This window comes from Rhinolophus hipposideros (genome assembly GCF_964194185.1).
Source record: "Rhinolophus hipposideros genome assembly, chromosome: 4".
In the NCBI taxonomy this organism is placed as follows: Eukaryota; Metazoa; Chordata; class Mammalia; order Chiroptera; family Rhinolophidae; genus Rhinolophus; species Rhinolophus hipposideros.
Genome location: NC_138050.1, coordinates 36,111,777 through 36,125,024, shown reverse-complemented (window position 1 = coordinate 36,125,024; position 13,248 = coordinate 36,111,777). Strand labels below are relative to the sequence as shown.

Below are 13,248 nucleotides of genomic sequence, written 5' to 3'. Positions count from 1 at the left end.
CACCATCATAACATTAAATTTTAATATATCTCTGTCATAATTTATGGTTTAAACAAAAAAATAGAAAGATTACAGAAGATAAAAACAATATAAATAAGTTTAACATAATATGACTTGGCCTCTAACGAGTAAAAATATATATTATTTTCAAGAAAACTCAGAATATTTTTGACTATTGACTTTATATTGCACCTTGAGCAATTTTTACAAAGCCTCGAAAGACTGGTAACACATAGACCATTTTTTTTCATAACATACAATTCAGTAAAGAATCTATAGTTAAGTGAAAGGTACTAAGTATGTAGGAACACAAAGAAAGAAATAACCATCTCTTCCTGGGATTACGTACTAGTCAATAAGTAAGAGTTCTTTCAGAAAAGAAGCAGAGATGTATTCCAGACAAGAGCATATGAAATATTACAAAGGAAAGGAACTGGTATAATTAAGGAGAAGCGAGCTATTTAGTGAAATTCTGTGTGTGTGTGTGTGTGTGTGTATTGGAAGGTAGGTAAGAGAGTAGTCATAAATAATAGCCTGAAAATAAGCAAGCTCTATATCATGTTGTATCAAGTTGAAGAATATGGATTATAAAATAAGCAACAGGAAATCAACAAGGACTGTTAAGCAAGTGAGGGACCAAAAATTATTATTTTATTCTAAATGGGAAACCTGAAAGTGTGGAATGTAGATTGCTTATCAAATAGGGTGGAGAGAGGTAGACCAGTTAGAAATTGTCAGGAAGTCAGCTGGTTCCTTAATAAGGAAGAATCTCCCTTTTGAAGAACCATGAACAGATATTGCTTCTTAGAATCCCCCATTCTCGAAAATTGCATGTTCTCAAGAGGTCCTGCACTAGCCAATATTATCACCAGCCATGTTCAGTTAGATTTTGGTTCCTTATTCCTACTTTGATCTATGAAGTGCTAGATTACTTTACTCTTATTAGTCCATATTGTAAGTCCCAGGAATAGCTAAAAAAAAAAAAAAAAAAGAAAAGAAAAGAAAAAGAAAAAAAAACAGCTATGATGATCAAGTAACTTTTACTGAAAGGCTAAGAATAACAAAAATAAAATAATTACAAAGCCATCTAACAAATAGCTGAGATTTTCAGGTGACTAATAAATGAAGTTCATTAGCTATAATGTGAATTTCAGAATACAAACACCTCAGCCTATGTTTATTGAGATTCTTTTCAGTCATGCCTCTCTGTCTAGTTAGGTTTCTTACACGGTTAGCATAGTGTACTTGGGCCATCTTACAGAGACAGAGCTGTCAAATTCCCAGAGGCAGAAAATATTTTTGACTATGAAAAATCTGATCAAACTGTCAAAAATACAGAAAATGAGCTAAAGAAATTGTCAAACATAATTCATGGTTCTGGGACAGTGTAATGCAAAGATTTCATCAAGGCAGAAAGTCAAAATTCATCATTATTATCACTAAATAATCTGTGATTTCCTTTCCCCCAATTTAAATATTTTAGTCATAACTAATCAGTGAATACTATTAGGTCTAGCTTCCAAAAACCATCTTTTCTTCATTTTTGAGGGAAACCTTAGACATTTCTAGAAATCTCCAAATCCCTCTCCATCCAGAAGCAGTCCCAGTGTCGGTACCCATTTCCAGTTTCCATCTCCTTACTCTGAGATGACTTACTAAGAATAAGAAAGAGGACATATAAATCCCTTCACAGTGATTCAACCCTAATCTTAACCCTGGGGATATAAGTGCGGCCTCACATGATAATTCACTGCAATATGGCTAGCATCACTGCAAAAAATACATACATACTTCATAAAATAAGACAAAGAAAACTTGACAAAAATTCAGATTAGAGAAAATAAGAACTTCAAGGTTTTAATAAAAGGTGTGGAGGGGAGAACTCAGACTAAGTGGTATAGTGGACTTGATCAATTACATGAGATGAGTCAATGGGATACATAGGAAAGGATCTTAAGAGTCCCAGCTTGGGTGCCAAAGTGAAGGGTGATACACTAAACAAAATTCCATAGTGAATCATAAATCCTGTCATGTAAAATTTAGGCATCAGATTATTTATCAAAGAAAGGACAAAATATCAGTTAACTCAAATATTCTTTTGAGATGTGAGTATATTTATTCTGCTTATTTTTATGTTCACTTGGAGTCATTCTTTTTCAATTAAACTTTAAGCTGCTAACTTTCCCAAATTTTATTTGGCGTTTCTTCTTATTCCCTTCATTCATTTGTATTCCAATAGCATTCATCATAAAACAAGAAGTGGAAAAAACGAGATTTCAATCTTTGGGATTTTGATTTCAATGTGCATGTTGGTCATCATTCAAGTTCCATTCTACAACTTTGAATGAGCAGGGAGTTTAAAATAAACTGGGTAGTGCATCTTATTAAACACCAGAAACTGAGACAGAGAAGACAAAAACGTATACTCTGAGAACATTCACAAATAATTTTACAATTATACAAGTCCACAAAATCAAATTAAAGTATAACATTAACTATTTAGTCATTCGAGATGGTGTTTTCACATGTAATATTAATTTTTTAATATGTTTGAATCATATCTTTCTGAATGTTTCTGAAACTCACTTCAAATAGGAAACATTGAAACAAACAAGAAGCATTGTTTGTTGTAAATGCTAAACACTTAAAGTCAGATGTGTTTTTACTTATCATGTATTAAGATCTATTCTTGTTTTAAGAAATAAGTGAAAAAATATATATGTAACAATAAATTAGTGTTTATAAAATGAAAGAAGATTCATAGAGTAATTGGACTCAGAAGTAAATGAAAGATCCTCAGTTTCACTTGCTACAAGCCAAAAATATGTATAACTTAAGCCAGTTATATATTCACATCCATAATTACTAATTATTATTTCTCCTAGGGCTGCTTTAATAACAAGAATCTTTATCATTAAGACACAACACTGTGCATGGAACTGCTTATTCTTTGAACAATGACTCAAGAATCAAACTTCAAGAAACTTGGTGAGATGAAATAAAATATCTAAAAGTCTAACTGCCTCTGCTGCTTAGAGCAATCAAGTGATCAAAACATTGAATTGTACAAACTGGTTCTGAAAAAAGTTAAACAAAATGTAGATTATGACGAGCTCATTTATTTTAACTTTCCTTAAAATAATGTCTCCACACCAGACTAATGGGTATTAGAAATGCAGAGAATTTGAAACCCAGGTGATAATTCTCCACAAAGACCAAATTTGAGAACAATGAGTAATAATAATAATAATGATTTAAGACAAAATGTCATAGAACAGGTAAAGGTTCTGATAACGTAAATACTAAATAGCAGTCTTTTAGTCTAGGAGTATAGTAGGTTTCATTCTGTGGCAGTCAGGTTTACAAGTTATGCAGCTATTATATGCAGTGAAAGTCATGTATATAACATGGATATATACAGCATGGTAATTCAAACTTTCTAGACATTGTAGCTCTTGACAAATTAAAGAAAATGCATATAGAGGTATAAGCTGTTCAAAAGAGATGTGAAAATATTGACGAACGTCCACTGAAACATTATAAAAATTGAGTCTCTGCAAAATGTCTTAATAATCTTTAAGTATATATCCATTTATAACCACTAATTCTTTATAAAAGTATTTAAGAATAGTGAAAAAAACAACAGTATTTTCAGGCTAGGAATTAGGTTAAGACACAAGTATACTGGGGGTGTCAAAAACTGTATAAACATGATTTGTAGTCACCTTTTGTTATCAGTATATATTGAGTATTACAATTTTAATACAGTTTTTTTTTTCCTTTCTTAAAATGTGTATACATTTTTTTTGGCACCCTCTGTATTTGTTAGAGGTGGGCCACAAATCTGCTTTTAAGCTTTTTAGCAATTAAGGCAAAGAGGAAACACAATCAGTTTTATGATGAAAGAATTCATACGATTAAATGCCAACCAGTTCCTTAGAAGTATAACTAATTCTGCTACTCAGACTAGATAGAATCACTTTCTCATGAATCTCATGTTGAGAGGAAGGTGGAAACCCAAAATATAATTCAGTGTCTTAGGTAAGCAATTTCTTTCCTTGAATTAGTTAACTTCTCCTTCCGATTTTGATTTTAAAAACACTCAAATACTCTGAGTAGATACAGACTTGTGGAATTGCAATGATAAGAGTATTTTTCCATTCATGACATTGATTTATTATATTATACTTCACACAAAAAAAAGTCTTGCTCATAGCAGCTGAATTGCTTGTTTCTACTCAAGAAAGAAGCAAAGGCTCTTTTACCTTACATAGATAATATGTATTTTTTCTAGCCATTCTAAAAGAGAGAGAAAGAGAGCGAGAGCAAGAGAGAGACAGAGACAGAGACAGAGAGAGACAGAGACAGAAAGAGAGAGAAAGAGAGAGAGAGAAAGAGAGAAAGAGAGAGAGAAAGATGCAAGTTTAAAAACCAATCTGAAAAGAAGTCAGATAATGATAATGTGTGGTTTTAGCAATTGATGCATTACAGGCCTCCAGCAAAGAAGAATATAGTAGGCTCTGGGGTCTTACAGAGTTAAGGTTTGCATTTTTAACTATTAATTTAACTAATAATATTTAGGAGTAATCAAAATGTCTATGACTTAACAACCATTAATAATCCAGCTGAGGCACTGACAAATCAGGTATGAGTGTGCAAGACACTAATAGTTTAAGTCAACCTGATCCATCACCCAAAAGCCAAAGCTCAAATCAACTTGTTTATATTCTCTTCTCCATGTCACTTAGGCAGGCAATCTGGTGAATGATAGAAACGGTTTCTTGGAAAGTTCTCCCGAAGACTGATAAAATCAAGTTCTGATGATGAAAGGGAAGAGATTAAGAAAATGAAATTTCTTGGGAAGGAAATATGTGTCCTTAAATAAATCATACCATCTAGTTAGACTCTTCAATGTTGAGGCTTGCATAGATTTTGAAAAGCATTCCTAAAAAAGGCATTATTCAATATTGACTCCATTATAAATATTTTAAAAATGTCTTTCCAAAATAATATTTAGTTATCTATCTATCTTCATTTGTGATTCCCAGTGTAAATAAAACTTGGAAAAAGTGATGTGAAAAAATCATATCAAGATTCAAAACTAAATTGATGTTACCATCACATTTAATTCTGTTAAGTCTAAAAGTCGTCATTGAGAACTTTAACTTTATTATGGATTAAATCATCTGTTATTTATTTCCAGATTTTGGGGATATCGTAAAAATTAAGCACTTAATAATTTTGGTGTAAGTATAATCATTCAGATACATATTTCAAAACTTCAAGACTAACATTTAATATACAGCAAGCTGGAATGCCAAAGCCATGTTAGAGGATAAATCCAATTTACAGTCCTAACAAAATCAAAATTATTTGCAGTGATTTGAGAGACAGAATAATGAGGAAGACCAGAGGAGTTAGACAAAATATATAGGGTTTATTTTAAAAGATTGGCACAAGGTTATAAAACTGTTATCCAGTGGTCTAAATTCATGATTTATCTACCACTTTCTCTTAAGTTTTATTTACAAGTATCAACCAACAGTAATTTGGTCCAAAGTAACTGATTAGGAATGAACATCTTAATTAAAAAAAAAAATGGAGTGTCAACAATTATCCTGTGACAAGAGTAAATACTATAACTATAGCCCAAATACTTTCATTTTTCTTTGAAACAAGAATATTAGAGAAATTCTGTGGTTTTTCAGGAAAACTTCTGCCATCAGAAGTTCTGTGAACTTCCTGGAGTTCTGGCCTATATATAAAAGCATACTATTTGGAAATAGTAAGGCATAGGTTTCAGCTCTTGTTCCATTATTTATTAACCGTGTGATCCTAGACATTTCACTTGGTTTTTCTGCTTCTCCATTTTTGCTAACCATAAAATGAGAATATAATAGCAGACAAACCTATTATCATGTTCAAACAAGGCAATATTTGGGAACGAAAATAATTATTCTAAATTTATTTATCAATTTGAAAATGATTTTCTTCCACGAGGGCACAAATACATCATTCTCCATAAAGTACTTAGAGCCCTAGACTCTCAGACTTGGAAGACAGAGATCAACTGGAAGTTTTTACCTGTTCCTGGGTCTTACAGTTCTAAGCAGTATCCTGGGATCAACTGCAGGGATCAAGGGAAAATGGACTCCATAGAGGCCCCAATTTCTCTTGCTCCAATCGGAGCTGTTCCACTTTCATAGGTATCAAATATTGTTTGAACAAATTCTTGTTTAGAAGATATTGCTTGAATGAATTTTTCAGCTGTCGTAGTGATAGACAATTACGACAAAGCCCATGAATCACATTCAATTCCCATCCTGCAACATCACCAACATTTGAGAAACCTGAGGCAAAGAAGAAGGAATGTGACACACGCCCAAGGTTGACAGCAAAGCCAGGGTTTGAACAAGATTTTCTAAGTATCACTTTAACCAGATCAGTGCCCTTTCCACCACACAAATCAATCCCTTAAAGGTTCCAAGCTGTTAGATTTGGAGTAAGAGCTTTGGTAGTTTGGGGTGTCACTGACTTCAAACATCTGTTGAACTCCATTTTGGCATGGGGCGATTATTTCAATTAATATCTAAGGCTGAAGCTTGAGCTCTTCTTTCACAGATTGAAGTCTTTCTGACTGGGTAATTAAATCCTTTATTTTTAAAGGTTTCTAATGTCAACTTGGCATAGAACACTCTAGATAATCTATTTAATACCAACAAAGCAACGGAATGCTCTAAAACATGATCAGGGCTTACAATAGTTTTCAGAGTCAATCTACAAAAATACTGTTCAGGAGCATCAAGAAAACTCTGAAGACAATTGGTACAACTTTTAATTTTTAGGATGTGAGTCTCTATAATTCTCTTGGAGGGATGGTAATCCTTAAATTTGCTCACTCTGTGGTTGGCCTAGAAGTTTCTAGTAAGTTTTATTGACGATATAAGAAGATAAAGAAGAGACTTAGAATAGTAAAAAACAAACAAACAAACAAACAAACAAACAAACAAAAACTTAGATGTTAGTATATTAAAATCTACATTTGTATAAAATAATGTGGCTCACTCTTAGTCACATAGAGGTTTACAAGTTCAGAATTTTATCACAGATGAAGCACAGTTCTCAATAATTAAACTTATAAACTTTTATTTTGACACAGACATTTATTAGTTTATCCATTTACCTACTTAAATGTAAATACTCAAAAATTTCACAGAGATCTGAACAAAAGTACATGGTAATCCTCCTTAGTAACTTAGAGTTGTAAACTCTGCCAAATCGTATTTTAGCTGAAATTCCAATACAGTATGAGAAACACCTCACTAAATATATAAAAGCAAAGCCCCTAAAGACACATGCTGATTTATTATTGTCTTACAGCATTAAGCATCTTGTATAGCTGTGATTTTTGAATCCATAAATCTTAAAACATTCTTTTTCACTGGACCTTCAAAATTTAACGTATTTTCAACTGGTAAAGTCCAGAGATCAGCAAAGCTATATTAGCCAGTACAGATTGGAATATATGCTTAGTAATGACAGTGGGCCACTAAAGATTTCTAAAATAGTCATTTGCACAACTTCCCTCAAATGTATTTTTCTATATTCTCTTCCCACTCATATAAAAAAGTGTTCCCTCATCACTCCTAACTGTATAAAACAAGAATATTTCACTATTGTTACTTGAAATGTATTTCACCTTCAGTGAAACAAGCCCATATTCTGAATATAAAAAAATCAAAGTTAACTGTCTTCATGACTGGTTCCTGTTATCAAAAGAGAATTGGAACTAGACCTACAAGGAGAGAAGCTATAATTACAGTATTCACATATATATTTCCTTATTCTAAGGCAAGAAATGAATATACTTGTATAAGGCAGGTTACTAAAAATATGACATTTGTTAGAAAATACTATTTTTCACTATGGAATGACTAACCCAAAAAATAACCACCTACTTACACTCATCACAAAGCCTCCTACACTGCAGCAGGCCTGACTTTCCTGAGCTGAGCATCGTAGTGATGAAACAAACAAACAAACAAACAAAATTTTAGAATTCTTTTAAGCACTAACTCTCTTATTTGATTGAAACTGTAGACAAATGTACTATGAGAACTTAGTTTTGAATCAACCACTTATTTAAAGATCTATGCATTTTTTTGCTAGAGTATCATTTTTCGCCCCTACAATACTTTCTTAATGACCTAATTGTACTATTCAGGGAAGCATTTACCTCACCTATGTAGGGCAAGTTTCAAATTCTTGGTAGATGAAGTTTTATTTAAATTAAAGAGATAAAATTAAGCAATGGTGATTGGACTACATTTAATTAACTCAAGCAACTACAATATTTACTGAAAACTTTTATGCATCTCAGGGTTACCTATGTAGTTTACGATTTTTGCACCTTTCAAAATGACAGTTAAGAAGACATTTCAGAAGCATATTGTTTATGTTCTTTAAGTAATAGAAATGTTTCTTTTTAACTTATAGCTAGTTATCTCATTAAAGGAACAATCCTGACAAATAAATAAAAGCTGGGATCGAAAAAGACTTCAAAAATGGTACCATAGAATTTTATGTTTTATGTTTTTGATCCCAAAGCAAGTTATAATTATCTACAAAAATATGCTTAACATCCGAAAGCATAATTTCTTGGTTGCCAAATTAATACAAGTGAATTAAAACTCATATTTCAAAAGCTCAGTAAATCACCAAAGTTACACATATTACTTAAACATAACCATAACCATAACCTACTATCTCATAAGTAAATGCTACAAAAAATAGTCATAAATGTCAACTCTAAAAATTAGCAGCATTCTCTATTCCAGGGCATATGGTATGTTATTTAAAAGCAGGCAACTACACAGCTAAAAGATAAAGTTATTACTTTACATATCAACTACTACAAGTACTCAGTAACTCAGAGATATTCCAGGATAGAGGGTGCTTTTTCTAATATCAATATTCATTAACACCCACACTTCCAAAGCAATAATCCATATTTTGGGTTGTTTGATGTTGTTTGTTCTTTAAAATTAACATCAGGGCAAAACAGAATAAAGTTTATACGTTTATTGGGGGAAGAAACAAAGAGATCAAAGGGAAAAGAACAGTCCAAAATTCTTTGGATGAGAACTCTCTCCCTTTTCAACACTGATCTGTTTCATCAGGAGCTTGTGTGCAGACTAGAAGATGAAAGATGCTTGCCTTCATTAGCAAGTTTTATACACATAACTATATTTTAGTTTTCCACCAGTAAATTGTTCAATATGCATAGTATATTTACTTTTGTGATATGGACAGCAATGGCTTAGCACTTCATTGTTAAAGCTTATTTTTAGTTTAAAAACTTGCAAAACACAGCGCTATTTACAGAACAGAATTAAAAAATAAATTCAATGTCCACCCATCCAGCATAGCAAAACATATACAACGCGGTGCCAAAAAAATGTATACAAGAGGACACTTTGGTCATTGTTGCTCGAACAGTAGTTTGCCATAATCAGAAGTGTCTGGACGCTGATGGTAACCACTTTGAGCACCTCTTGTAATTGCAGAAGTGAAACGTGACTTGTATTCATCTTTTGTTAATAGTATATACTGAGTATTACAATTTTAATACAGTTTTCCTTTCTTAAGATGTGTATACATTCTTGCATCCTCTGTATTTTTGTTAAAATCTCATAAAGATAAAATAGTTTACCAAAAAGATAAAGAATTAGCAGAATCTTTCTTTCCTAAACCTGAGATAAGCAGCTTTACCTAATAATGACACTAATGATCTAAAATTAAGCCAAGTGGTATTCTTGTAATATTATGCACAATTATTTATGTATCAAATCCCAGTGAACATTTTTTTTTCTTTCCTTGTTATTTAAGGCATCGTAGACATGAAAGTTCTCATGTGGACGTGCCTTACGCATTCTCGGATCATAGGGAAAACAGTGAACAAGCAAATAATGTCAAAAATAAGCATACCCAGCTTTTATCTCCCCTCTCTCCACTGACCACCATGAGGGTCTTTTCATCAAGAAGCCATAAGAAAACAACTTCAATGGGAATTGTCTAGAAAACCGAAGCCAATGGATTCTGCCGCTAAGGAGAAATTCAGCCAACATATTCCACATGTAGTACACCCACCTCTATGACCTGTATGTATTCCAGAGTGTGTTTCACAGCCTTTGTGTTCCAGAAGTATAGTCAAACCTGACAACACAGATTTATTCCCCAACTAAAAAAATCTCACAAATATTTTCTAATAAGGTTTGACTCCCTTTTCGTCTCTTGCCAGATTTGACTCTCAACAGTGGCTTATCCCCGGACATAATTTTTCAGCAACCTAAACAGATCTTTGCCTCTAACATCCTTAATTTCTCCCCAGTCAGGCATTGCCAGTACACTCCCCCATGCCCAAGCCCTCCTGGTCTCTGCTCTTTGCTGCTCCTGCACAAAGTCCAGCACACTCTGGCTGTGAGACTCTCTGAGTTAATATGTAGTAGTTTCGAGGTTAAGATCTTCTAATAAAGTCGAAAGAAGTTTCCACAGTGGGTTTGCTCTTTTGCTGATTTAAACAACAATTTAAGTATTGCCAGCATTCAATGGGGGCATAAACTAGCAGAAAACTAATGGAATATCAAAGAAATGATCACCCCAAATCATTGTTCCCTTCCGTTTCTCATAAGAAAAAGCTTTCCTCTGTGCCATACCCTATATTGAACAAATAATAATGATAATGATAATAATAATAATAAAACTGGAGACGTTGCCTCTGCATGAAATATGCATCACAAACCGTTCATGTGCTCCTCTTTGCATCTCAAATAAAACCTACCCCTCTCTCAAGTGACTGGGACATTTGGGGAAAGGCAGCAAGGGATCCTTTCAATTCCAGGCCAAGGTCTACTGACTGTGACCTTCGCCATAACACACACTTGTTGTTCCCCAGCTTTAACTGGAGCAGCAAACATGCCTCATCCCAACTTCACTTTTCACAACAAACCCAGAGTCTTAAATGGAGTGGTATCTAAGTTCTTCTGATCGTTCTTCGCCCACCCCACCTTCATCTACATCAGTGGCAGGGCCCATTCCACAACCTGCCACCGTTCTCTGCCCCTTCTTCATTCCAGTTCTATGCAATTAGAGCGCCAGGAGAGTTGGACTCCACATTCCAGAAGAACTGGGTTCCCTGGGCTGGGCATGCTCGGTGGCCAGGGAGAGAGCCAACTGCAGACAGAGACTTTTGCCCTCTAGAGGGGATTTCTTCAACCCTCTCAGCTTACTGGGCAAATCCATTCCTCTGACATTTCCGGGAAAATCTCTACTAGTCAAGTTTCCCCTGTGAGTAGGGGTGACTAAAATCCTCACCTGAACAAAGAGTCCATCTGAACCGAATCTCTAGTAAAAAACATAATAATAATAATAAACCCTTTGAAGCTATCTAGTAGAGTGTAAAAAATGCTTAGGTGTAAAGAAGGGTGAAGAATAAAAGAAAGGATGCTCCTAGCATCGCCCCCTTTCCCTCTTTTTCATTTCCAGTGAGCGGGACATTTAAATTATTCTGTGGTTTGATTTTTTTTTTTTTTTAAACCGGGCACTGCAGGCAGCGGTACCCACGGGCAGAGGGACAAACTGTCAGCCTGACTACTCCTGCCAGTTAGCCTCTCGCGGCCGACCGGGACCCCGGAGGGAGAGGGCGCAGCGGGGGTGCCCAGCAAAGGGGCGGGGGCGGTAGGGGCTCCAAGCGGATCCTGGACGGAGCGCTCCAACGGCGGCGGGGGAGGGACACACCGAGCCTCGCCAAAGGATGCCCCCGGCTCCTGCACCCCGCAGCCCAGACTCGCTCCAGCCTCCCCGCCCCCTCTCCACTTCCCAGACCGCTCCCGCGCGGGGGTACTCGGCACAGGCACGTCCGCCTCGCTGGAGTCGCCAGGCCTGGGGGGGGGGGGACCGAAACCTCTCCAGTCCCTTCTCTTGCTGCAGGTCGCCCCAGTGACCCCGAGTTCGCGCCCGGGGCAATGCGACTGTGGCTGAGACCCTGCCAGCGGTCGCGGGAGAAAGGGTCTCACTAAGTGCTGACATAAAAACGAGCGGTGGCCGCAGACGCTTCAGTCCCGCGAAACCTCAGAGCGGAAACTGGCTGTGCCCGGGTGGGCGGGGGCAGCGGCGGGCTGGGCGCTGGGGGGGAAGAGGCAAAGTGCCCGCGCAGCGCGGGTAACTTCGCTGGGCAACCAGGCGACCGCGGGCGGAGACCGTGCTGCCGCCGCCGCTCCCCGGAGGAGAGGCGAGGTTCACGGGCGGTCGGTGCGGGTCTCGTACCCGAAGTGCTATTGCGATTGCCGAGGAGAACCGGGCGAACGGTGTCGGGCCGCGCAAACGGGGAGAGGAGCCCCGCGGGGGAGTGCCAGCCGAGCACCAGAAAGCCGCCCTCCGCGTCCTCCGCCCTCGGAGGGGCGCCTGCGCCCGGAGACGCGTCACCCCAAATGCCCACTCGCCATCCCACGGGGCAGCGCCAGGAAGAGACCGTGAAAAGAGCAGCGCAGGAGAGCGAGCGAGCGAGCGCGAGAAAAGAAGAAGGAACGACGCCCGCGGGGAGGACCACGTACCTTGAGCTCCTCAATGTCCAGGTTTGTTGATCTGTCCATGAGCGAAAACTACAGGAAGTGGAGAGGAACCAGGCAAGTTGCACCAAAACACAATCTAGTCTTTTAGTTTCCAGCCTAAACTCAGCTTTATCCTCCTCCAGGCTCTGGCAGCTTCTCTCAGTCTCATTCTCCGAGATCACGCCGCCTCCACCGGTTAAAAATAATCAAAATAAATAAATAATAATTATAATTCACTTTGTTTTACTTCCTCAAAGATTTAGTGACAGGTGATCGTTACCGCGGTGCAACCCAGCTGAGTCGGATCAAGCTGGAGGGGGGGTGGGAATCCACTCTATTTAAGATTATTTCTTCTTCTGCACTAAGCTTAGAAACCAGCGAATTGCTGCATCCCAAGAAAAAAAGCTGCTTCCCTGGACAGCATCATGCGGCAAATTTCAAGCAAATGTGTTCAAACTGAAGAGAAGAGTAAAGGATAAAGCCTTCCTCCGACAGGCTTACTCGGGTAGCTAATTTAGCACACTCTGAGTCCCAAGCATTAACAATGATCAATTTCCCTGGCAAGAGAACCAAATCCCCGAAGTCCGGCATAGACCTAAAAAAATGTCTTGCAGCTAAGAGGTGTTCTCTCAGTGGAGAA

At 37.0% G+C, this 13,248-nt stretch overlaps 1 protein-coding gene across 2 annotated transcripts in view; it reads right to left on the bottom strand.

Moving 5' to 3' along the window:
• The window catches only part of SGCZ (sarcoglycan zeta), an 803,628-nt gene extending 790,814 nt beyond the window's left edge, over nt 1–12,814 (bottom strand). For both annotated transcript variants that reach the window (XM_081045860.1, XM_081045861.1), the window contains exon 1: nt 12,612–12,814. In XM_081045860.1, coding sequence (XP_080901986.1) covers nt 12,612–12,650 — 39 coding nt within the window. In that variant the 5' untranslated portion in view covers nt 12,651–12,814. The remainder of the gene's footprint in view (nt 1–12,611) is intronic.
• Nucleotides 12,815–13,248: the final 434 nt, after the last annotated feature.